We start from the raw sequence: 27,166 nt of genomic DNA, 5'->3' as shown, positions 1-27,166 counted from the left end.
ATAACTACCAAAATAATATAACATATACTGTTGTTTACATGGTATCATTTTTGTTCTTTTTTTTTTGTATTATTAACTTCTCTCCTACTTACTTTAACCATTTATTCTTTACATTTAAACAATTTCATTTACCTTTTCCCTTTGCCTTTCTGCCCCAATCATTTATCTTAGGAATCTAGAGATCCAGACTCTGGGAATCAGGTTTGAATCCCGCCATGTCACGTGGTGAAATCGGAATTCAATAAAAATCTAGAATTTAAAGTCTAGTGATGCCCATAAAACCATTGTCAATTGTTGTAAAGACCCAACTGCCGTCCTTACCTGGCCCGGCCTACAAGTGAGTCCAGAGCCACAGCAGAACTGTTGGCTCTGAAATGGCCCAGCCAGCCACTCAGTTCGAAGCTAAACTATGGAAATGGTCAAATCATAGACACAACCTGATCATTTTTTGACAAAATAAGTAAATTGTGACACTTATTGAAGGACACTAAAACTCAGACATCCTTATCCACCAAACTCAGCGGGTTAAGCAATTCAGATATTTGTATGCAGTGGCTCACTAGAAGCCTGTAACATGGCTTGGAATTCAACGAGGACACATTTAATGCGTATACAAGATAATCCATGATGTACCTCACAGCAGGTTGGAGGTTAATTTTTATAAATAGTAACTCGAGCATTGTGCCATGTATAATACAAAATCTAATGGAGCGTTAATATTCTCACAGTCCTTTCCAAATCTGCATGAAAGAGCAGACTTGAGAGAAGCAGTCTGTTGCTAAAATGGAGATGTGATCGCCTTTCCCTTTAAGACCAAAATGTGCTCCTGGTCAGAATCCATCAGTTTAGTTACAGCCTCAAGGTCACATTGACATCCTTTCCATACCAATCTATCTCTGTGTCCTCCTTAATCTCTTCACAGCCTCAGTCACAATCTGTGAACATTATCCTCTCCTCCACAGTCCTCAGATGTGCCCTCATTTGGTTTTTGCTCCTACTGGCACAATGCCATTGTACTGCTTAAAGGATCTTCAGCCCTCCCTGCATGGTCATCTTGGAAGTCCCCCACAATTCTAACCTTGAACCACTCTTATTCCTTGTGCACATGCTCATCGTGGCATCAACTTATGGTCGAGTCTTAAATACCTCTGAAATGGCCGAGCAAGCCACTCAGTTTACGGGCAATTAAGGATGGACAATAAACACTGGTCCAGCCAGTGACACCAAATAAACGAATAAAAAAAAAATGCACCTGCAGCCTCAACTTCTCCAATACTTTAGATTGGATGTTAACTGTCATCACTGGCACACCCAGAGGTCATCAGATGCTAATTGCTGAGGAAAGTTTGTCTTTATTTTGCCACTTGCCCCAAATCCCACCCTTGGGAAACATTATTAAGACCACCAGATCACAGTAAAAAAAAAGTGGTTGTTTTGTTTATAATTTTTCCATTGTATCTGTTGCTTTTTTATGAACATGAAGAACCAGATGCACATATGGCATTGGGTTTGCAATGCATGCCAGATATGATAATTGGAATAATTTATCTATTATTACTTTTAAAATGGTGGATCTGCACACACGCTGTCTCACAACCACAGACTGTGATCGGTTAACAATTCACATTTCAAAATCAGTGACACAGCAGAATCCTGTAACTATGAGAAGTGACGAAGAATAGTCCGTTAGTAAAACAGGCAGAAGCTGCACTAATTAAGTCTCGATTTCACAAACTCAAATACAGAGAGCTCAAAATTAGATTCCTTATGTGATTAAAGCATGCAAATTACTGGCAAAGTTTCCACTTTTGGGCACAAATTGGGCCCTTTTTCAAAATGCTCACCTGTCCAACTAACAATGGTAAGGAAAATGCTAATGACGTTACTCGCCAGAAAACATCACTTGTGTCAGTCACTATCTTTGGGATGGTCTCTTGTTTTGGAAATGGACAGTGGCCTTGTCTGATTCATGAGTAACACTGCAGATCCAGTGATATACACAGGCCCTTCAGTCCCACAGTTTTCTTATAAACTACAAATGTGATTATGACATCTACCCAATTGTAGCAAATCCCTGAATTTGAATTTTCCTATAATTGAATGTGAATTTTCCTATAATTGACTGTGGAAAAAGTTAATTCTACAGTCCTGCCACATGAACTAATGTACCTTGTTCAGCAAAGCTCCACACTATTCAGTCCTCAGATACCTAAGCAGTCTGTGCCCAAATGCAGAAAGGCCTGGACAATATTTAGGCTTGCACTGATAAGCGACAAGTTCTATTTGTGTCACACAAGCGCCAGGCAATGGTAAGGGAATCTAACCATCTCCCCATCATATTCAATGGTGTTACCATCGCTAAATCTGCCTTTATCAACATCCCGAGAGTTACCATTGGCCAAAACGAAACTGCATCAGCCATTTAAATACTGCAGCAACAAAGAGCAGGTCAGAGGCTAAGAATTCTGCTGCGAGTAATTCATGTCCTGACTCACCATCAGAAGCCTGTCCACCATCTACAAGGCACAAGTCAGGCATGTGATGGAATACTCTCCATTTACCAGGATGAACACAGCTCCAACACTCAAGGAACTCAACACTATCCAGGACAAAGCAGTCCACTTGATTGGTACCCCCTCCACCACCAGCGCACAATCTGCAAGATGCATTCATCAACTCACGGCTCCTTCAGTACCCATGATCTTTGCCACCAAGAATGATGCATAGGAAAGCTGTAGGTTCCTCTCCAAGCCACGTGGAACTATTTTGCCATTCCGTCTCTCAGGATTTTGATGGGTCAAGAAAGCAACTCACCACCACCTTCTCAAGGACGATTAGGGATGGGCAATAAATGCTAGCCTAGCCACTTCCGGTTGCGGTGATGACGTGCTAAGCCGCACATTTGGGAGCTCCCGATTTTAACGGACTTTTGGGCTCTTTTTAGAGCCCCAAACGCCGCTTTTTTGACGTTTCCCGGTGGGGGAAGGTGTTGGGAGAAACATTCTCCGCAATTTATGTTTTGAAATCGAAGTGGGGCAAAGAGAAAAACGGCAGCAGCTCCCCAGAAAAAGCGGGGGAAGGAATCCAAGATGGCGGCCGGCAGAGCACCCGAGGAGTGGAGGCTGTGGACGCAGGAGCAGCAAGCTGCTCTCCTGCGCTGATTTGCGGAGCTGAAGGCTGAGTTGCTGAGCTCACTGAAGGAAACAACCAGCAAGCTGATGGAGACCCAGACGACCCAGGATGCTGCCATCCAGGAGTTGCAGCAGCAGGCCACTGAAAGAGAGGAGGAGGCCGTGGTCCTCGTGGGTAAGGTGGAGGTGCACAAGGCACTCCATAAAAAGTGGCAAGACCGCTTTGAGGAGCTGGATCTCCGCATGAGGCGGAAGAATTTAAGGATCTTGGGCCTTGCGGAGGGTCTGGAGGGGTCGGATCTGCCGACCTACGTGGCCAGCATGTTGAATTCGATGGTGGGGGCAGGGTCGTTCCATCTGCCCCTGGAGCTGGAGGGGGCACACAGAGTACTGGCCAGGAGGCCTAAGGCGAATGAACCCCCGCGGGCGGTGCTGGTGCGGTTCCATCGGTTCAGTGACCGGGAGTGTGCGCTGCGCTGGGCCAAGAAGGTGAGGAGCAGCAAGTGGGAGAATTCGGTAGTACGTATCTACCAGGACTGGAGTGCAGAGGTGGCTAAGCGGCGGGCCGGGTTTAACCGGATGAAGGAAGTGCTTCATAAGAAGCACGTAAAGTTTGGGATGTTGCAGCCTGCGCGCCTGTGGGTAACTTATCTGGATTGGCACTACTGTACTATTTTAAGTCCCCAGAGGAGGCGTGGGCCATTGTGCAGAAGGAGAAGCTAGACTCGAACTAGGGGTTGGGGGTTGCGGGGTTGGTTGTATTGTTATATTGCTGGTTTTTGCTGTTGCTGTGTTTTCTGTACTTTTGTAATTTTGACATGGTTTCTTTGTGTGTTTTGCTCTGTTTTCTGGGGGGGGGGGGGGGGGGGGGATGGTCTGAGTTTCGTATTTTGCGGGGGATGTTGGGGGTTTGTTGTATTCTATATGGGGTTGGGGGATGGGATGAGGCTGGTATTTGGGAGCTGCGTCAGTAGGATGGGGGGGCAGTGCGAAAGCGCAGGCTTTCCTCTGTTTTCCCGCGTTGCGGGGCCTCTACTGGTTTTTTTTTTTCCCGCACTGGAGCGGTGCCAAGGGGAGTGGCAGGAGGGGGGGGATGATCCCACGTCGCGAGGGGTCGAGTTTTGGTGGGAGTTGCCGGGGTCAGCAGAAGTCAGCTGACCCAAGGAAGTACAATGGAGGGCGTGTCACGGCTAGGAGGGGTCCTAGCCTGGGGGGGAGATACCGGGTTGCTGCAGGTAGGGTCAGGAAGGAGCCGGTGTGGGCCGGGGGGGTAGAGGAGAGGTGCTGTCACCGTGGGGACTGGGTCGGGCGGGGTGTGCTGGCCTGGGGCGGGCAGTCGACGGGCTATGGCTAGTCGGCGGGATAGGAGGGTGGGATGCCCTCTGATCCGGTTGGTCACCTGGAATGTGAGAGGACTGAACGGGCCGGTTAAGCGGGCTAGGGTATTTGCTCATTTGAAGGGGCTGAAGGCGGATGTGGCGATGCTCCAGGAGACCAGTGGCGTGCAGAGGTCTCGTGATGCCCGGGGCAAATCTTGATTGTATGCCCCAAAGACTCAAGTATAAGGCCTACTATACTGAGAAATATTATGAGAAAGGAAAACATTTTGAATATATAAACACAGATGAAACATGAAATAAACGCTTTATTCGATTTTAATATAAATCAATCAAATTTATTAAGTTCTTTTCCCCAAATGATACCTCCTGTCACAAAAAACCTGAACAACTACACTTTTTACATCAGCTGTGAGAAATTCTTTTTCAATGCTTATTAAAGCCAGGTTGGTCAGTCGCTCATGTGACATAGAAGACCTCAGATATGTTTTTATTAATTTCAGTTTTGAAAATGACCTTTCACAGCTTGCGACTGAAAATGCGATTGTAAGCAGTAATCTGTATGAAACACACAGCGTCGGAAAGACATCCCTCCCATACTGCAGTAAAGACTCCAGAGCATCTTTAGGATCAGGGGGAACTCTATTCCCTCCAGCTCGAAGGAGCATCACAAAATCAATAATTTTGTCATATAACTGAATTGCAACCACATCATTGTCATAATAATTTGCAAAGTCTGAACATTCCTTTTTTAATTTCTCTCTTTCTTGTTCATCTTCAATCACTCCTGAATTCAAGTTCAGAAAAAAAGAAAATCGGTCACTGAGTCTTTGAAGACGGACACTGCGGTCTTCAATTTCAGTTTTTAATCTGTTCACAATCTCTACCATTACTCTATTCATTTCTTCTTGTGCCGTCAGTCCACTATCTCTTGCTGACTCTCCAGGCATTATTCTTCTTCTCCTTGTTCGTGCAATTGGTATTCCCCAATTTTGACAATATTCATTGGCTAAATCTATTGCATTGTGGATAATTTCGTCATTCTTCAAATTCAAGATATGAATAAGTCCTCTCAGATCACAAGAAGCTTCATGGAACCCCATTTTCGGATCCTGCAAACGTTTTGAGACTTTATTCACTGATGATAAAACCGAGTACCAAAAATTTAATAAAGCTATAAACGGGAACTGTTGAATAGAGTTCAGTAGCGATCCTGCATCAGATTTAGTTTCCCTTGAAAATTCTCCTTCCAGCAGGTGTTGAAGGCTTGCAATAACGTTGTCACACTCTTCGTGGATTACTTGCACAGCATCATGGCTGGAACTCCATCTTGTGTCACACTGTCTTTTCACAGTCCGAGTGACAAACGATTTTAACACTTCCCAACGAGAAGTAGAGTTTTTCTAGAATGCCAAAAAATGTAACAACAACAGGTTGCACCTCACTTGCATGGACACAGGACAAATTGAGGCTGTGGTTCTCGCAGTTCACAAACACAGCTTTTGGGTTAACTTCAAGGATTTTTTGTTGAACACCTTCTCTCACTCCAGCCATAACTGCTGCGTTATCATATGCTTGACCACGACAGTCATTCATGGAAATGTTGTCTTCTTCCAATTTTTCCTGAATTTTATTTACCAGGCTGACTGCATCTTTCTTGTTGACTTGAAAAAATCCCAGAAATGTCTCCTTTATTTCTACTTTTCTGTTTTCATCAATATGAACGTAACGCAGAATTTCAGAAACCTGATCTTCATGGGCAATATCTGGAGTTGAATCCAGCATTATGCTAAAATATTTTGCGTCCTTAATTTCGTAAATTATATTTTTCTTGACAGTTTCACCAAGAAGATTGATTATTTCGTTTTGAATTCTGTTGGACAAGTAGGTGACACTTTTTGGTTTCTCTTTCCCTCTCTGCAAGTGTTTTGCTAAGATGTCATCATATTTGGCCAAAAGTCTGATTGTTGCTCGAAAGTTTCCTGTATTTTCACTGACTGTCTCCCCTGGCTCTGATAACCCAGATATTCCTTCTCCTCGATATCCACGATAGGCCAGATTCTGTTTTGCCAGAAAGGATATAACCTCGACAATCCGTTCAGTTATAGCTTTCCATCTTTTCTTTTCAGCAGACATTTGCTGTTGAAGTTCAGCATCTATTGTAGTTGAATGATGGAGTCGAACTACAAGGTTCAGGTATTCTCTCATGTGAGCTCTATGAGAAGGGCTTTTCTCATGGTCAGGTATTGTTGGATTTAATTTTCTCCAAGTGGAGAAACCGTCTTCCTTTCCAAAGTTTGACACAGACAACAAATGCTCCTTTGAAAACAAAAAGCAAACAAAACAGTAGCATGCTTTCCGATATGGAGAGTATAACAACCATTTTCTCTCCACAATTTCTCCGTTTGTGGAAACTTTATCAAACCACTGTTTGGAAAATGATCTCCCATCCTTCTCAGCAAATGGACCACTTTTATTCTGATATCTTTCAGGGCCATGTTGTAATATTGTCATCTTCAAATGATCTGGAATCGGTTTCTTCAAACAGCGAAAATCGCTTCTTTGCAAAAATATGCAAATATCTTCTTTATTTTCTTCACATGGATCATCATCCTGACAACGAGACTGAGGAGAGAGAGTATTATGTTCTGACCGAGCTGAATCCGTATCAGAAAAATCCTTCTCTGCACCCACATCATCTTTTACTTCTCCAGGTTCTCCTACTTCTTCTTTACTTCTTTTTCTCCATGCATCTAATGCCCCTCTTTGATGGGACTCTTCTTCGACTCTGGCCCTCTTTTTTTTCCTGTTCTGTGCTCCACTCGGTTGTACACGAAATACCCGTAACATTTCATTTTCTATCTCAAAAACCGTAAGACGCATGAGAAAATGGGAAGAAAATGGTAAACAATCGGTCAGTTGCAGACGGATAAACCATATTTCATTTCTTTGTTCCTTCGTATCAAATTATTTCACACTGATTCTCCACTGATAATTTTGTGCAATTTATATCATAGACTTGCAAATTAGTGGTATCTGTATTCGAATATTAGCATGTTAAGGAATAAATGTCTCCTATTCCGAGATTAAATGCCATAGCAGTCCTCTGATCATCCAGGCTTCACTCTTACTACATCCCACGTAAATATTTCATTAAATATCGCCAAAAAACCTATAAAAACCGTAGTTGCACCTGTTCTAGAGCTATTCACTGACCTGAGTAGGTAAAAGAACTAATCTAGATGCACAAAAAGCTGAAGAAAAGACGAGTTATGACTCGAGGAAACGCAGGAACGAACAGCCACGTCTGCTTGTTGCTTTTGATGGTTGCACCACGTACATCATGCGCATGCGTGTGGGGGGGATGGGGAGAAGGACCATTTTCTGAAGACAGAAAGGGTACACCATGTTAAAGGAATAAAGGGCTAACAACTGCCTCTGCAGTGTGGTGAGCCTCCAAAAATTGATTTATCACCGCTGAAATTTTAAAATTACTATCTTATTTCCTTCTCTGGGGCAGCATGGTGGCCTAGTGGTTAGCACAACCGCCTCACGGAACTGAGGTCCCAGGTTCGATCCCGGCTCTGGGTCAATGTCCGTGTGGAGTTTGCACATTCTCCCCGTGTCTGCGTTAGTTTCGCCCCCACAACCCAAAAAATGTGCAGAGTAGGTGGATTGGCCACGCTAAATTGCCCCTTAATTGAAAAAAATAATTGGGTAATCTAAATTTTAAAAAAAAAATTTAAAAAAAAAAAAAAAAAAAATTTTTTTTTTTTACCTTCTCTGATTGGATGCCCCCATCCAATGGATGCCCGGGGCCAATGCACCGTCGGCCCCCCCCCTCTGCACGCCACTGCAGGAGACCCACCTGAAGGTGGCGGACCAGGTCCGTCTGAGGAAAGGGTGGATAGGGCAGGTTTCCCACTCTGGGTTGGATGCGAAGAACCGGGGGTTGGTGATTCTGGTGGGGAAGAGGGTGTTATTTGAGGCATCTGAGGTGGTGGCGGATAAGTGGGGTAGGTTTGTTATGGTGAGGGGTAGGCTATAGGGAGAGAAGGTGGTATTAGTTAATGTGTATGCCCCAAATTGGGATGATGCGGGCTTTATGAGGCGTATGCTGGGACGTATCCTGGACTTGGAGGCGGGGGGCCTGATCATGGCGGGGGACTTCAATACGGTGCTGGATCCTTCACTGGATCGGTCCAGTTCAAGGACGTGTAGGAGGCCGACGGCGGCCAAGGTGCTGAGGGGGTTTATGGACCAGATGGGAGGGGTGGACCCCTGGAGGTTTGGGAGGCCGAGGGCGCGGGAGTATTCTTTTTCCCCCCACGTCCATAGGGTTTATTCCAGAATAGACTTTTTTGTGGTGAGCAGGGGATTGATTCCGAGGGTGGAGGAGGCAGAGTATTCGGCCATTGCAATCTCCGACCATGCTCCGCATTGGATGGATTTGGAGATGGGGGGAGGTACAGGACCAGCGCCCGCTGTGGCGTCTGGATGTGGGGTTGTTGGCGGAGGAGGAGGTGTGTTGGAGGGTCTGGGGAAGTATTGAGGGGTACCTCGAGGTTAACGATACGGGGGAGGTCCCGTACCTCCCCCATCTCCAAATCCATCCAATGCGGAGCGTGGTCGGAGATTGGTCGGGTGAGGATGGTCTGGGAAGCCCTGAAGGCAGTGATTTGGGGGGAGCTGATATCCATCCGGGCCCACAGGGATAGGACGGAGAGGAGGGAGAGACTGGTGGGGGAGCTCCTTGTGGTGGATAGGAGGTATGCGGAGGCACCAGAGGAGGGATTGCTGGGGGAGAGGCGTAGCCTACAAGCTAGGTTTGATTTCTTAACCACCAGAAAGGCGGAGGCACAGTGGAGGAAGGCACAGGGGGCGGTGTATGAATATGGTGAAAAGGCGAGTAGGATGCTGGCGCATCAGCTCCGCAAGCGGGATGCGGCTAGGGAAATTGCTGGAGTGAGAGATAAGAGTGGGAATGTGGTGCGGAAGGGGGCAGAGGTGAATGAGGTCTTCAAGGACTTTTATGGAGAACTGTACCGGTCGGAGCCAACGGTGGAGAGGAGGGGAATGGAGAGTTTTCTCGACAGGCTATCTTTCCCGAAGGTGCAGGAGGAGCAGGTGGAGGGGTTGGGGGCACCGATTGAGCTGGAGGAGCTGGTTAAGGGGATTGGGTAGATGCAGTCTGGGAAGGCGACGCGGCCGGACGGGTTCCCGGTGGAGTTCTATAAAAAGTATGTGGACCTGGTGGGCCCCCTGTTGGAGCGGACGTTTAATGAGGCATGGGAGGGGGGGGGCTTTGCCCCCGACGATGTCGCGGGCGCTGATTTCCTTAATCCTAAAGAGGGATAAGGACCCCCAGCAGTGTGGTTCGTACAAGCCCATATCTCTCCTTAATGTAGACACCAAGTTGCTGGCAAAGATCCTGGCTACCAGGATTGAGGACTGTGTGCCAGGGGTGATCCACGAGGATCAGACAAGTTTTGTTAAGGGAAGGCAGCTGAATACGAATGTACGGAGGTTGCTAAATGTCATTATGATGCCTGCGATTGAGGGGGAGGCGGAGATAGTGGTGGAGTTGGATGCGGAGAAGGCCTTCGATAGAGTGGAGTGGGGGTACCTATGGGAGGTGCTGGAGAGGTTTGGATTTGGAGAAGAGTTTATTAAGTGGGTGAGGCTACTGTATGAGGCCCCGATGGCGAGTGTGGCTACGAATTGGAGGAGGTCGGAGTACTTCCGGCTCTACCGAGGGACCAGGTAGGGGTGCCCCCTGTCCCCCTTGTTGTTTGAACTGGCAATCGAACCTTTGGCGATGGCGTTGAGGGAGTCAGGAAGGTGGAGGGATTTGATGCGGGGTGGGGAGAAACATCAGGTGTCGTTGTATGGAGATGACCTGTTACTGTATGTGGCGGACCCAGTGGGAGGGATGCCAAGGGTGATGGAGCTGTTGGCTGAGTTCGGGGCCTTTTCAGGCTATAAACTGAATCTGGGCAAGAGTGAGGTGTTTGTGGTGCACCCGGGGGACCAAGAGGAGGGAATTGGAAGGCTCCCGTTTAAGAGGGCAGGGAAGAGTTTCAGGTACCTGGGGGTGCAGGTGGCCAGGAGCTGGGGGATTCTTTGGAAGCTCAATTCCACCAGGCTTGTGGAGCAGATGGAGAAGGAATTTAAAAGATGGGATATGCTGCCATTGTCGTTGGCGGGGAGGGTGCAGTCCGTCAAAATGACGGTGCTCCCGAGGTTCTTGTTCCTGTTTCAGTGCCTGCCCATCTTCATCCCCAGGGCCTTTTTCAGGAGGGTGACTAGTAGCATTTTGAGCTTTGTGTGGGTGCGTGGGACTCCGAGAGTGAAGAGGGTCTTTCCGGAGCTCCGAAAGCTCGGGCGCGATTCTCCCAAAACGGGAGAAATCGTAAGGCTGGCGTCAAACTCGGGCGGGTTTGACGCCAGCGTGCCCCTTCCCGACCGGGAACCGATTCTGGTCCCCGGTCGGGGCTAGCAGCCCGACGCCGTAAGCTCCGGCATCACGGGCTTAACGAATTTCGTTAAGCCCGCTTGCCGGAGTTAGCGCCGGCTGACGCGTCATATGACGTCAGCCGCGCATGCGCGGATTGGAAGACTCCAACCCGCGCATGCGCGGATGACGTCATCGCGTATTTGCGCAAAACCCGCGCATGCGCGGGCCGGGATGCCCCTCAGCTGCCCCGCGAATGAATACTGCGGGGCGGCGGAAGGAGAAATAGTGCGCGGGCAGCGGGCCCACTGCCCGCGATCGGTGCCCACCGATCGTGGGCCCATGGCACCCTTGGCACGGCCGTGGTACTGCCGTACCAATCGGTGCCATGGTTATAAAAAGCGAGTTGTTCCCGCCGTTTTTACGAACGGCCAGACCAGGTGTGTTTGCCGTTCGTAAAAACAGCCGTAAAGGGCTGGGACTTCGGCCCATCTATCAGCTGTGAATCGCTGCCGGCCGTAAAAAAACGGCGGCAGCGATTCGTGTCGGGAGTTGGGCGGGGGGGGGGGGGGGGGAATAGCGGGAGGGCGGGAAAAATGTCGGGAAGGCCCTCCGCTATTCTCCGACCCGTCATGGGGGGCATTAGGAAGTTGGGGGCCCTGTTTATGGGCGGGAGGTTTGCGAGCCTGGGGGAATTGGAAGAGAAATTTGGGCTCCCCCCAGGGAACACGTTCAGGTACTTGCAGGTAAAGGCGTTTGCTAGGCGGCAGGTGGAGGGATTTCCTTTGCTGCCCTCGCGGGGGGCAAGGGACAGGGTGCTTTTGGGGGTGTGGATCGGGGATGGGAAGGTGTCTGACATTTATACGGTAATGCAGGAGGGGGAGGAGGCATCAGTGGAGGAGCTGAAGGCTAAGTGGGAGGGGGAATTAGGGGAGCAGATGGAGGACGGGACTTGGGCGGATGCCTTGGAGAGGGTTAACTCTTCCTCTTCATGTGCGAGGCTTAGTCTCATTCAATTTAAGGTGCTGTATCGGGCTCACATGTCCGGGACTCGGATGAGTAGGTTCTTTGGGGGCGAAGATAGATGTGTCAGGTGTTTGGGGAGTCCTGCGAACCATGCCCATATGTTCTGGGCATGCCCGGCACTGGAGAAATTTTGGAAGGGGGTAGCGAGGACGGTGTCGAGGGTGGTTGGATCCAGGGTCAAACCGGGCTGGGGACTCGCGATCTTTGGGGTTGCGGCGGAGCCGGGAGTGCAGGAGGCGAAAGAGGCCGGTGTTTTGGCCTTTGCATCCCTAGTAGCCTGGCACCGGATCTTGCTGCAGTGGAAGGATGCGAGGCCCCCAAGTGTGGAGACCTGGATCAGTGGCATGGCGGGGTTTATCAAACTGGAAAGGGTCAAATTCGCCGAGAGGATCAGTACAAGGGTTCTATAAACGGTGGCGGCCTTTCTTGGAATTTCTGGCTCAGAGATAGGGAAATGGGTCAATAGCAGCAGCAACCCGGGGGGGTGTTATCTATTTGTTCTACGGTTATTCAATATAATATGTTGTTAATTTAATTTGTTAATTTATTTTGTTGGTCATTGGGGTTGGGGAGGGTTCGGTGTACGAGCTGTTATGGTTCTGGGGTGTTATGACTGTTATTGTTAGGGCTGCACGGTGGCCTAGTGGTTAGCACAACCGCCTCACGGCGCTGAGGTCCCAGGTTTGATCCCAGCTCTGGGTCACTGTCCGTGTGGAGTTTGCACATTCTCCCCGTGTCTGCGTGGGTTTCGCCCCCACAACCCAAAAATGTGCAGAGTAGGTGGATTGGCCACGCTAAAATTGCCCCTTAATTAGAAAAAATAATTGGCTAATCTAAATTTATAAAAAAAAATGACTGTTATTGCTAGAGACCGTTTCTATTTTCATTACTGTTTGTTGTTGTATGAATACAAAATTTTTCAATAAAAATTATTTTTTTTTAAAATGCTAGCCTAGCCAGCAATGCCCACATCCTATGAAACAAATTTTTTAAATCTTCAGATTCACGGTTACAAAATTATCAATATCCTTCAGCTCCCATTAAGAATTATAACTATAATCTTCACAAAATCTGGGAAAAACTTCCACATCAAACAAACCAAATGCTGTAAATTTTAATCCCATTAACTGGCATACATTCTCAAGATTAAGACTGTTACATACGAGTTTAAGGCATTAACTTTGTGTTACCAGAAAGCCTTTGACAAGGTGCCACACAAAAGGTTGCTGCATAAGATAAAGATGCATGGCGTTAAGGGTACAGTAGTAGCATGGATAGAGGATTGGTTAAATAATAGAAAGCAAAGAGTGGGGATTAATGGGTGTTTCTCTGGTTGGCAATCAGTAGCTAGTGGTGTCCCTCAGGGATCCGTGTTGGGCCCACAATTGTTCACAATTTACATAGATGATTTGGAGTTGGGGACCAAGGGCAATGTGTCCAAGTTTGCAGATGACACTAAGATGAGTGGTAAAGCAAGAAGTGCAGACAATACTGCAGAGGGATTTGGATAGGTTAAGTGAATGGGCTAGGGTCTGGCAGATGGAATACAATGTTGACAAATGTGACGTTATCCATTTTGGTAGGAATAACAGCAAACGGGATTATTATTTAAACGATAAAATATTAAAGCATGCCGCTGTGCAGAGACACCTGGGTGTGCTAGTGCATGAGTCACAGAAGGTTGGTTTACAGGTGATTAAGGCGGCAAATGGAATTTTGTCCTTCATTGCTAGAGGGATGGAGTTTAAGACTAGGGAGGTTATGGTGCAATTGTATGAGGTGTTAGTGAGGCCACACCTGGAGTATTGTGTTCAGTTTTGGTCTCCTTACTTGAGAAAGGACATACTGGCACTGGAGGGTGTGCAGAGGAGATTCACTAGCTTAATCCCAGAACTGATGGGGTTGGATTATGAGGAGAGGTTGAGTAGTCTGGGACTGTACTCGTTGGAATTTATGATGAGGGGGGATCTTATAGAAACATAAAAAATTATGAAGGGTATAGATAGGATAGATGCGGGCAGGTTGTTTCCACTGGCGGGTGAAAGCAGAACTAGGGGACATAGCCTCAAAATAAGGGGAAGCAGATTTAGGACTGAGTTTAGGAGGAACTTCTTCACCCAAAGGGTTGTGAATCTATGGAATTCCTTGCCCAGTGAAGCAGTTGAGGCTCCTTCATTACATGTTTTTAAGGTAAAGATAGATAGTTTTTTGAAGAATAAAGGGATTAAGGGTTATGGTGTTCGGGTCAGAAAGTGGAGCTGAGTCCACAAAAGATCAGCCATGATCTCATTGAATGGCGGAGCAGGCTCGAGGGGCCAGATGGCCTACTCCTGCTCCTAATTCTTATGTTCTTATGTTACACATTGAACATAGCACATAACCCATTGCTCTCATGATTTAGAACAGTACTTTGAAATTCCATTAGTATAGCTTTCAGTAACTTCAACAAGATTATTTATAAATATTTTGAACCAAAGTTTCATGACTAAATCTTTTTAGTATTCCATTATTTACATTTGCCGAAACAGAACTGAAATGTGCCCCTTGGTTTCCATTTACTTATCTGCTTTGATTACTTTAACTCTCTCCCTACAGTCATTTGTATTAACCAGAAATTGGTCTTGGGCTTTAGTTTAATTTCAGTGGAGGAAGCTTGTGGAAGCAATAATTTGGGTGAAAACATTTTCATGGTGTGTGGTTAGTTTCTGAAACATACTGCCCGAGAGTATGGTGGAGGTAGATTCAATCAAGGTATTCAAAAGGAAATTGGACTTTTTGGAAAGAAAAACATTTGCAGGGCTACGAGGAAGACGGGCCATGGCATTGGGTAAATTGCCCCTTCAGAGAGCCAGTACACACATGATGGACTGAATAGACTCCTATTTTATGATTCAACTGGAGTTGTTGGTCTGTTTACTGATGATGAGTATCTGCACCAAAGTTAATGTTACATGCACTGTGTTTTGTTTACAATTTAAGGAAAATTTACATATGATTTATGACGTAACCAGTGATTGATAAGAATCTGCTATTACTGGAAATAGCAGGGCAGCACGGTGGTGCAGTGGTTAGCACTGCAGCCTCACGGCACCGAGGTCCCAGGTTCGATCCCGGCTCTGGGTCACTGTCCACGTGGAGTTTGCACATTTTCTCCGTGTTTGCGTGGGTTTCGCCCCCACAACCGAGAAGATGCGCAGGATAAGTGGATTGGCCACGTTACTTGCCCCTTAATTGGAAAAATGAATTGGGTACTTTGAATTTATTAAAAAGAAAAATTATTGGAAATAGCTTTATGACCATATTTGACTATAAGGTTTTGCATTCTGATAAGACAATATGCTTCTCGAGCCCTTAGCAATTCATCAACGATAAAAACAAAAGCTAATCGTGACTAAACCTATCTAAATTAGATCAAATTATGTTTTTGAATGTCAGATATTATTGCTATTATATAAATATATATTTGGAAATATTGCACAGTACTGTAAGTGAATTGTCAAATGGTAGTTCCTTTATTTTTCAGATAATGCAGGACCTCAAGATAGAAACCAAAATGCATGTGCGTTTTCTGAACATGGACACTTCTGCCATTTGTAAATAGTAAAAAATGCAAAACCAAATTGAGAAGAAGCCGAGCAGACATCACCCCACATAACGATCTTTAATATTAAACCATGAAGCAAACAAACAATTTCACAGTACTGAATGGATTGGTACGAACATGATTCCACTTAAAGTAGCTTGGCTCACCTTCATTTTTAGAACTTATTTACTTGTGTGTTTTTTTTATCCTTGGCAAGAACCAAGTGTTGGAATCTAGAATTGCTGTAGTTCCCTCCCGAATTAAGTGCTACAATTTCTCACTTTTCTAGCACAGCTTTCTTCCCTCTGCCTCATTAAATGGTGCACTAGATGCTATACAGGCTACAACATCAGCTCTCATGTATTTCCTGTGGTCTAACTGGATGTATCCAGCTTAAAATTTGAAGTGTTAATTATTTATTTTATGACTCACTTCTCTGTCCCATTCCCCTTTCTAGCCCCGTTAAAGTGCTTTCATATCAGACATCTTATTGACTGATTCTCCCCATCCTCTCAACTAAGTTGCTCCATTTCCCAATATTATTGTTAGGGTCGGCTGTTCAATTTACTGTGGGGTTGAAACATGCCGATGACGTGTTAGCAGCTGCTAATCTCATTATTTACGATATCAAATACTTTCTGCTGAAATGCAACAATGGGCCTTCCCGTGTCCTAATAATAAGCGGAATTAGTAACTATGCTCACTTGAAAATAGGGCCCTTCCTTTTAATCATACAAGTCTCAGCTTTACGGAGAAATCAGTTCCACGTGACTGCAATTAATCTGTTTGAAAGCAACCATGATTGGGCCAGCCAAGTTACGATCATGCATATTAAATCTATTCATTGTTTTTGCTACAAACTATACCATTTTGCTCCATCTTCCCATAACATCAATTTCAGTTCCTGCTCTATCTAAAATCTGAACTATACTCTCCCCACTGCTTTAATCAATGATTATGTGCCTTTCATTCAGTCGTATGTGTTATTTTTTTAAAACCATTTTATTTATCTTTCACTTCCTCTATGGACTTATCTCCTTTCCAGCCCAAAGAACAGGTGACTAAACCCCAGAGGCTTCATCCTTTCCACGCTGTACCGATTCTTAGGGCTGGGAGGCAAGCAGGAACTAGCCGATGACTTTTGATTCCTTTGTATGGGGAAGTGCCCAACTTCCGTTTTGGAACTCTCCCAGGGATCAGTTTGGAAAACATCATTATGAACCCAATGTACTGTCAGCAACGGACTGCAAACTTATTGGCTTGTTTTCACTTCATTATTTTGGTAATTTATAATCGTATCTAAAATTAATACAAAACATACAAAATGTAAAAGTTCTAGGTATTGGTGTACAAAATGTTCATATATACACACACGTTATTAAAGAATCTTTTGAATAATTCATACAGTATTGAGCTAAACTTTCTGCTTCCAGACTCTACGTGGAAATGGGCAAACATCCTGGCACAATGTATATCTTTCAACTGGGTTGCAAATTGGTATGAGTACACAATGAGTACACAATATTTGAAATGGTTCCTCTTAAACATACTCGAATATACTCAATACCAGAACAATCTAAACTTTTGTAAAATAATTACACTAAACATTAGTTGCAATTGCAACTAATGTCTGTTGCAACCAGTTTAAATTGGCGATTTTAAATATTAAAAATATGAAACCTTTTGGTTGTTTCTCACAAATTGAAGACATTCAGAAATTTAGTAAGTAGCAGAACCACAGGATACACAATGTCCGATCCAAGAGACCCCCCACATGGTCTACTCCTGCTCCTATTTCTTACATTTTTAGCTGAATCTTTAGTGGCCTGTAGTTAACCCCAACGCATCTAACTTCACATTTGAACTTTGTACAATTGCGCTGGACATACAGGTAGAAAGATTGCACTTCAGCCCGTGCGCAGGATAGCCTTCAAATTACCTAACCATGAACATACGCCAGCTTGCCTTACAGTTTCAGATAAAGCATTATTTTCCTTTTGGAATCACTCTGGACAAAGGATGCTAACGTTAAATCATTGTCGAGAAGTACAAGCCGAGTGCTAATTGGTGTTAATCAGTTTGTGAACCTCAACAAGGGTTTTTTTTTTTAAATAGAAAGCTTGTCAAAGAAAAACAATATTATGCCATTGTAAAATCCAAAATAACACCATCAGAACACTGGCACACTAGCTCAACTAAGCTCAGTAATGGCAGCTATTCACTACTAAGCAAAGCTTTTGTGTCTTAAATTTCCACTGTTGCGCACAACATACATATAGAAGTGTATAGGTTGCCACAGCATCTCGGACTGCCCGAGGTGAACTGCAGCATCACCACCACTCAGGTTCATATCTGCATTTGGTTGATAGATTGATATCCAAGAGTAGCAGTTTCTAATCAGCACTCTACCCAGAGGCAAACTCGTCAGATGTGATTTGAGATGGTTTATCTGCTTGAGATAGCTAAACATGAAAGGCTTCTAGCAAAATATTTTTAGAATAGAAAATTTGCACTGTCCTGTTCTGTAAAAAAAACAGATTAGTTGTCACGTTTTGCACACAATTTGAGCGAGAGATATATGAAAATAGGCTGACAAAATAACATCTTCTGGGAATAAATTTTATTGTCTTATAATATTTCACACAGGAACGTTTATTAATGGAACACAGTTTGTATGCTGTCTTTACAATGGGACATTGCAACTAATTACCACCAGGAAATCAAATGCCTCCGTACTGGGCTTGACCAAATGAAATATACTTTCTGTATCTTGTAATTTTTTTTATTTTTTTTTACACAAGTTCTTCTACTAAGGTGCAAAAAATTATTTAATTTTAATGTAAATTATATATGATACAAAAGGTGCCCCAAGATACTTGCAGCATATTTCCAAATCAGTATCTGAGAGACTCATTTGGTCTATTCTGTTCATTAAATACATGCTCATTGCCATGCTTCACTCTTTTCTGAAAAACGACTCAGGAATGGCCATACACCTTCTCCACAAGTTGTGATGTTAACACCATGTCATCTGGATATTGGATCTGCAGTTCCTCATTAGCAATGTAGTGTGTGCCAGAAAATTCTGAAAAGTAGCGACCAACTTCTTCATGGCTTATTTCCAGTGGTGATGCATTACAAATCAGATTTTCTGCAACATCAATCGGGACATAGGCATTTAAAGCGTCAACATGTAAAGACTTTCATTTCTATATATGCTAAATATCCAGAATTATTGCATTCTGCATGGGTATATTAACAAAAGCTTCAGCCCGATATCAGCTAAGGGGTTGGGTACGGATGTAAACAAATGATAAGGCAAAAACAGGGATGGATCTAACTTCCCCAATCTTGCTGTGAATCTAGATGTGAGACTGTGGGAGGGAATGGCCCCTGACCTTAAATACTAAATTACAGATCGGAGTCACAGGGGTGTGACCGATTGGTCAGATTAGGCTGGACTACAACTTCAGTCTCCAAGTTGATAGGAAAGGCCAAAACATTGTGCTATCTGAGCAATGCAGTCAGAAAGCAACCGCATGCACCCAAGAGTACGGGCAAGTGACACACAGTCATCAGTGCAGAAAACGTAGTGAGTGGTTATCTGCATTGTTTTTAGATGCCCATTGTCATGACAACAGATCATAGCCCAGAATTACTATGAACATACTGAATCCCCAAATTACTACGAACATATTGAGCCGACAAGACATGCTTTTAAAGAAAGGACATGGAAGAAAAAAAGCTGGCGGAGGCTGTAAGTGTAAGGTAACCATTTGCTGGAACATTCTGATGCAGATTACACTTGATCAACTCGTCCTGGGAGAACAGACCGTAGCACCTTTTTTCAGACAGAAATGCTTCAAAAGGAAGAGATACAATGCAAAAGGTGAACTGTAGTCTCTGTGGTTATAATGGAGGCTAATTACCACTCAGCAGAAATCATTACCTGTGAGTAATATCCCAGACTATGGACAACATGTGAGTTGAAAGAAAGCAGTTTCTGGGCGAAAGGTATGTTTGCTGTTTTTCCCCTTCCAGGAAAACACAGGAAAAGGGGTTAAAAACTAAGTGCAACCCCGGTTTGTGTGTGCTAGCATGGTGTTCTTGTTCTACTGTGCTAGTGTGTGTGTCACAGCTAAAGAACATCCACTATGCATCCCTACGTTTACAGGTTAAAAAAACATTTTTTTGATTGTTGGAGCAAGTCACAAGCCAGCTAACTTGGAGAACCAAGAATCTCCAAACCAAATGCCAAAGTCAGCATTGCCAGAATCACTCAACTTAATGGCCATTACATTTCACTATATACTCCTCATGGACGAGCCAAAGGCTGATTCATATATCTTTTTAACTTTTATTTTTGGAATCACTTCTCATGTGTGTTGTGTTTTATTATTTTCTTCTCGAGTCTTGTAACTAACCTCACTCTTTAACTCAAGAAAGTCTGGTTCAATTGGCTCCTTTTAAAACATAATTACATTTGGACTGGAAAGTAGTAATCATGAGGGAAGGGATTGGATTCTTTTGAAATTAACTATGATGCGGCCAACCAAGGAGGTTGAATAAAGAAGGGGAGTCACCCGGCAGCATAACAGTTTGGGGCATCCTTTTGGAATCATAACAAATTGGAGGAAGTAGCCCAGGGACCATTCAAAACACCATGCAGCCAACAAAGTTTGAAGATGCCGGTGTAGTATTGAATATAGATTTTCCTGTTAATGCTCTTGAACCCCTCAAGCAGTACCACAGAAAACAGTACACTGAATAGGATTGGAGCAAGAACTCAAAACTAAATGATTGTAAATGATGATTGCGCACCAATGAGAGAGAACCGGTAAAGTGCAGCTGCAATGACATTTCTTTTTCAGCAAGTAGATAAGAACAACAGTGGAAAAGGTTTGGGATTGTATCATCTGCTTGACAAGCTCGGTACCCAAAGCATCACCAAACAATGAGGAATAAATAATGAGTACCAAACTAAACTGTAGGTATTATTTTGCGTGGAACAACAGTTTAGCAGAGTTATGAATATAAGGAACAACAGTTTGTAAGATTTAGTTAACCTATAAAGAAACACTTCATAGTTCATTTCAAAATTTACGTTACAGCAACGGAGTTATTTTAACATTTTCTACTTCCTTTTATGTATAAAATTATGTTTTTCTTTACACTAGATTGCTTGAAAGATCATAGCTTGCTCGTGTCATTAAACCTGATACTGTAATGTAACAAATTGGAGATCAATTAATAATTTACCCAGAAAAATTCCTTATCAAAAAGGAGGGGGTTCACTTGACCTTACACTCAGTAAGCACTAGAGAAGCTCAGAAGGATTCATATTCAGCCCATCAAGTTCATGCCAGCTCTCCAGAGCAATCCAGTTGATCCCACTCCCCCACTTGATTTAGTCTACCTTACTTGCCTGCACTTGACATCCCTCCCCATGCCATGGCTCGGATTGGGAATTCATCATCAGGATTCACCAGCATGGGTTGGCTTTTGACCATTTGAAAATACCTGCTTGCTGCACATCCAAAATCAGCACCGTGTTATTAATAGCAACAGATTATTCTACAAAATAAACATATCGGTACGTTGCACATCTAAACATTTACCTTGTGCGGCATATCTGCATGAACCATCCTGGACAAGAACATTGTAGAATGGCTGGTCAGGCCCATGTGGTAGATTATGAACTCCCATAGTTCTCATCCAATCCAACCCCATCATACATTTGGGATCCCATCCATATATCACACAGTTATAGCCATACCTAAATAAAATAAATTCATAGATCAATAAACCTGTGAAACTCACGCTTTGATTCAGAGCCATTAAAATACAAGCATGTATCAACTAGTGTCTTGCTGCATGCTGGGGATTTAAAATTTATATTAACCAGGTGTGAGCTGCTTAAAAAGTAAACAGAAAAGGCAAAAGACAAGACTTAAAGTCACAACAGGTGGCAAGGGAAGTATAAGACAACCATGCACACACAGTCATATCCACACAGTAGAAGCAAAACCAAATGACTACAAAACCAGATGGCAACAGAAGACAAAAAATATTTATATTTTTTGTTTATGATCAATGCCATAGACCAACCAGTTATACATAAAGTACAGTGGCACTGGAGATAGAGATTTTAATTAGCTCAGAAGAAATGTAGATTTGTGTAACCCATTTCATTTATCTGGAATTAATCAATGCCAGAAAACTAGCTTTACAAACTGAATAACTGCAGTGAATTAAACTATACAATCACATATATTAAAATCTAATGAATCATGCATAAGGAGCTAAAATTAAAAATCAGATTATTGTGAATCTGAATACAAATATGCAAAACAAGTGCAGCTATAAGATGACCTTTTATGTATCATAAGTAAAATAGGTCCATATTACACATTGCTGAATCTCTGGGATACAGGTTCCTCACACATGATCAAATACTGAAGGCTACTCGCAGTGGCAGATCATAGCTCCAATTGTTTATCTGTAAACCATGGGTAGGATTCTCTCTTTGGGAGACTATGCTCTCCTGCCAGAAGTGAATTGCTCCTGCTTTGCGCTGGTGTTAGGAGAGACACCCAGGAGTGATTCACTCTCCTCATCATGGTAATCTATGCGTGGCAGGGAGCTCATGGGATTCCGTTCCGAATCCCGCTATTGGGCCGTTTTATGCAGGAGGCCTGATACCGAGGTTCGGCCTATCTCTTCGATGCATTGTGGTTGGCTTCACAGCAGGGCACCTGTGATGTATTCAAGCATGAAGGGAAATGAAAATAAACAATCTAGACATCAAATGATCTGAGGGGTTTAAATCCTTGTGCTGTATTTTGGCTTCCTATTAAGTAACAGCTGCTGCTGCTTTCTACACATCTGTCTGAGGCAACAGGTGTAAAGGACAACTAAGCAAAAAAGCAGTGATTTTTCACTGTCTCTGCCTGAACTGCCCTTTAGCTTCCAGAGAGATCACAGATGGGGTAGGGGGGTGGGTCTAATGGGAGTTGGGAGGGCAGGATTTGCACTGTGGGGTAGAGGCCCTCAATGGACTTTGAGGGCACCTATGTTAAATACCTACCCCCTTGGTCCACTGCAAGGTCCACCGGCCAGGGCCACGCTAGCAAATACTTGCATCAATCCACGCTCACATGAATCTCGGCCAGAGGGCCAGAGCATTATGGAGGTGTGGAAAATTCGGTGGCCAGCATGGGGCGCGAACCTCAATGTCACCGCTAGCGAGGGACTGGAGCATCGCAACGGGACGGTTGCCCTGAAGTGAGAGTCTCCGTCGCATCGGAACTCTGCTACCGTCTGCAAATCCTGGTTCATATGAGCACAGACCAAACAATTCCAATCCATGTATAGAATATAGAACAGTACAGCACAGAACAGGCCCTTCGGCCCTCAATGTTGTGCCGAGCCATGATCACCCTACTCAAACCCACGTATCCACCCTATACCCGTAACCCAACAACCCCCCCCTTAACCTTACTTTTTATTAGGACACTATGGGCAATTTAGCATGGCCAATCCACCTAACCCGCACATCTTTGGACTGTGGGAGGAAACCGGAGCACCGGAGGAAACCCACGCACACAGGGGGAGGACGTGCAGACTCCACCAGACAGTGACCCAGCCGGGAATCGAACCTGGGACCCTGGAGCTGTGAAGCATTTATGCTAACCACCATGCTACCCTGCTGCCCCAATAGAAGTCTAGAAGTCAACTGGTTCACAATCATGTACTGTTCAAATGTAGGTCACATATTTGCGACGCAAGAGTAAAGGGGAGTTCAACCAACTACAGAGGATTATAGGTCACAGAATAGAATATAAATAATAGTGATGAGGGAAACTTGACTTTCACAGTGTGGAAAGAATGTAGCAAATATTGCATTTTGTAGCTCATATACCAGACGAGATAATTATCTGTTTTTCTCAAAAAATGTAAGATACTTATACACAGGTTTTAAAGGATTAACAGTACTGCTGAGTGATTTAAACAAAACCTTCTGGATGTATCGCCCAGTATTTGTGAAATCTGCAGAGTACTTGAATTGTAACTGTAAAGGAGGTTCTTTCAGCTAGAAAGCCTTTATTTATTAATATACTTCTGTTACTGTTAGTAAGTGGGCTGCAGTAGTCCAGTATGATGCATCCAAGTCTTACCTCAAGGCGGTAATTTATAACCGACTTTGATTTTGAGATTTCCAATCCGTTCCCACCACCGAGCGTCTCTGGTTACTAAGTGCGTTGATTCGCAGCTACAGATTGATGATTATGCATTGTAATGGAGCAGCAGCTAGGCTTACTACAATTTTTGTTAATGTTGGCAGGTTTGATTTGGGAACTGGGAGGCAGCAACTGTTGTACATCATATTTTCACTTCATTTAATAATTCATTTAGTGAATTAAATACTGATGAAGACATATACTATTAACTAGTCAGCTGCCAGTTATGATGAAATCATTACTGTTATTGCAACCATGAATTCAGCAGAGTACTAATTAATGCATCAGCTTTATTTCACTCGTGAGGTGCAGTGCTCTGCAGCAGAGGTGACCTGGAGCCAGTCCATGGACCTCATGGGGATGGTTTAGCACAGTGGGCTAAACAACTGCTTGTAATGCAGAACAAAGCCAGCAGCGCGGGTTCAATTCCCGTACTGGCCTCCCGAACAGGCGCTGGAATGTGGCGACAAAGGGCTTTTCACAGTAACTTCATTGAAGCCTACTTGTGACAATAAGCAATTATTAATTAATTATTAAGTTACATCCCATTGGAGAATGAATTTACACGATGGCACACTTGTTATCGGCCCTGAGTACATCAGTGAATTGTCACTCAGCATTTGGCTATCAACTGGTCAATGGAATTGGAGGGAAGAAATATTTCTGGCACGAGAGTTCTATAATAACAACATCAACATCTGATGTCACATGCCAAAACTAAATAAGATAGCATTGAACATTATGAATGCCTCTGGACAAATCTACTTTGATTACTGCTCCTACATATATATGCGAACTCAATCAAGTAATCATCACAGCTACTTTGATGATAATTCTTCACACCCCGACTCCTATAAGGTCCCCGTCCCATTTCCCGAGTTTCTCCGTCTCGTCTGTTAGGATGGCGCAACTTTTAACAATGCCTTCCTTTTCCCTCAGCCAAAGATTCTCTCTGCTCTCACCCCTTCCATCCACAACCTTGATAATGCTTCCCTTGTTCTTACTTTCCATTGTCATGTGAGAGTACCTTTAAGAAATGAGTGTTTATCAAATAGTTGTAGTGGGTGTACCTTTACGAAATGGGTGTTTATAAAATAACGCAGCATTAGGAAGTGGGCGATGGGGGAGGGGGGGGCGTGGGAGTAGCTGGATGGCGGCGTTGTGTAAAGGTACTAGTCTGGGAGCTTTGATAACGGCTCCTTTGCCATTCTCACACCACCCGTTACTCCACAAGTCTGGTGGTGGTGGCGACACCGAGGATCTCGGGACAGTGGAGGAGGTACAAGAAGGTGGAGAGAGCGTCAGTCTGGACCCCGATATGTAACACCCACAGGTCTGTCCCGGGTTAGGATGGTTGGTGGGTTTCCAGAGCTGGCAGAGGGCAGGCATCAGAAGGATGGGAGATCCGATCATAGACTGAAGCTTTCCAGTTTGAAGGCGCTAGAGGACAAATTTAATCTGCCGCCAGGTAACGCCTTTAAATATCTGCAAGTATGTGCCTTCCTGAAAAGTCAGGTAGTGGCCTTTCCTGCCACCACGGAGGATACAGGACAGGGTGGTCTCCGGCACCTGGGTGGGGGAGGGGAAGGTGTCAGATATCTACCAGAATCTACAGGAGGCAGAGGAAACCCCGGTGGAGGAGCTCAAGGGCAAGTGGGAGGAGGAGCTAGGTAAGGAGTGGAAGCGGGTCTGTGGGCAGAGGTCCGGGCAGGGGTTAATTCCTCCTCATCATGTGCCAGGCTCAGTCTAATTCAATTTAAGGTGGTCCACCAGGCACACATGACGGCAGCGCGATTGAGCAAGTTTTGTGGGGTAGAAGACAGTTGTATGAGGTGCAAGGGCAGCCCTGCAAACCATGTCCACATGATTTGGGCATGCCCGGAGCTTAGAGAGTTCTGGCAAGGGTTCACGAGGGCCATGTCCAAGGTGCTTAACACACGGGTAGTGCCAAATCCAGAGATAGCGATCTTTGGAGTGTCAGAAGACCCGGGTGTTCAGGGGGCGAAAGAAGCGACGTCTTGGCCTTTGCCTCCTTAGTAACCCGGAGACGGATTTTTATTAATCTGGGCCTCGAAGGCCCCAGAGTGTAGAGACTTGGGTTAACGACGTGGCTGGGTTTCTCAGCCTCTAGAAAATAAAGTTTGCCTTAAGAGGGTCTACACGCTAGGGTTCTCTTGGAAGGGGCAGCCGTTCGTCGACTTTCTCGGGGGAAAATTAAAATGTCAGCAGCAGCAGCAATCCGTGGTGAGTGCTTCATTGAGATGGTGTGGGAAGACGGAGTCGCGTGGGGTAATGTCTATTTAATTGTTATTGTATATTCTCTTTTTGCACTATGTTCATGTTCACTCTAGTTTTATTTTGTTAATATTGTTACTCCTGTTTTATTATGAAAAATTCTGCAAAACCTTAATAAAAAATACTTTTTGAAAAATAAAATAGCTGCAGTGATGTCAGTGTGTGGGTGGAGCTGGGCTGTCTGTCTTTCATTTTCGTTTTGAGCTGGCAGCTACAGTGTGTGTTTGGTTTCGTTTTCCGAGTTGGAGCTGCATCCAGCCAAACAAGGTGTAATTTTGATCTCTCTCTGCATGAAAAGAATGTCTTAGATCACTCGCTAATTTAAAAGTGATAACTGCTCTCAGCAGAGAATTAAAACCTGCTGTCTTTGTAAATGAGGGTATTTGTCTTATGATGTTGCTGGGAATTAACGGTTACTTATAGAGTACTGTATTCTTTGGGGATTATAGTAGCTAGATGTTTATCGTGTGTTTATAAAATGTTAACTGGATTCATAGAATAAACATTGTTTTGTTTTAAAAGTACTTTAATTCTTTGTTGCATCACACCTGTAGAGTGGGCCCTTGTGCTCCCCATAAGCAAACTCTATTAAAAGTGTGGGTCAGGTGAACTCCATGATACACTTTGGGGTTCCCTAAACCCTGGCCCGCAATACCATCCCACCAAACTCCACATTGAATGATCTGCCATATCCCCCACCTCCAGCGTGATTTCACCACCCAAACATACTGTCTCTTCCTCTCCACATTAGCATTCAGAAATTCGCTCCGTGACACCCTTGTCCACCCCTCAACCATCCGAACACCTTGTCCCTTCCCATGGTACCTTCCCAAGGCAATCAACAGGAGAAACCTTTATCTCACTGTCCCAGGCAACCAACACTCCAACCAGGGAAGTAGTGATTTACTTGCATTTCTTTCAGTTTAGTATACTGTGCTCACTGCTCACCATGTAGTCCCCTCTACATTGGGGAGACCAAATGCAAGACTGGGTTGACCACTTTGCAGAACACTTCTGCTCAGTCCACAAACATCACGCCGAACTTTCTGTTGCTTGCCATGAACCATGAGCATTTGGTCCCTCATTTCGCCATTGTCCGG

At 44.5% G+C, this 27,166-nt stretch overlaps 2 protein-coding genes across 5 annotated transcripts in view; one reads left to right on the top strand and one right to left on the bottom strand.

The window, feature by feature from the left end:
- Positions 1–16,933, top strand: part of tesca (tescalcin a) — a 71,487-nt gene extending 54,554 nt beyond the window's left edge. Inside the window, exon 8 of the mRNA XM_038790624.1 lies at positions 15,472–16,933. Coding sequence (XP_038646552.1) covers positions 15,472–15,549 — 78 coding nt within the window. The 3' untranslated portion in view covers positions 15,550–16,933. The remainder of the gene's footprint in view (positions 1–15,471) is intronic.
- A 1,201-nt stretch (positions 16,934–18,134) lies between these two features.
- Positions 18,135–27,166, bottom strand: part of fbxo21 (F-box protein 21) — a 68,049-nt gene continuing 59,017 nt past the window's right edge. For 2 of the 4 annotated variants that reach the window (XR_005459933.1, XM_038790592.1), the window contains 2 exons: positions 21,150–21,307; positions 18,135–18,682 (listed from right to left, as the gene is read on the bottom strand). Coding sequence is in view for 3 of the 4 variants with exons in the window: in XM_038790592.1 (XP_038646520.1) it covers positions 18,510–18,682; positions 21,150–21,307 (331 nt within the window). In the remaining variant the exon portion in view is untranslated. The remainder of the gene's footprint in view (positions 18,683–21,149; positions 21,308–27,166) is intronic. The other 2 variants (XM_038790601.1, XM_038790612.1) reach the window with 1 other exon arrangement.

The sequence above is a fragment of the Scyliorhinus canicula genome, chromosome 1, assembly GCF_902713615.1.
Source record: "Scyliorhinus canicula chromosome 1, sScyCan1.1, whole genome shotgun sequence".
NCBI lineage: Eukaryota > Metazoa > Chordata > Chondrichthyes > Carcharhiniformes > Scyliorhinidae > Scyliorhinus > Scyliorhinus canicula.
Note: the sequence above shows the minus strand (reverse complement) of the source record. Positions and strands in the feature narration are given on the sequence as shown.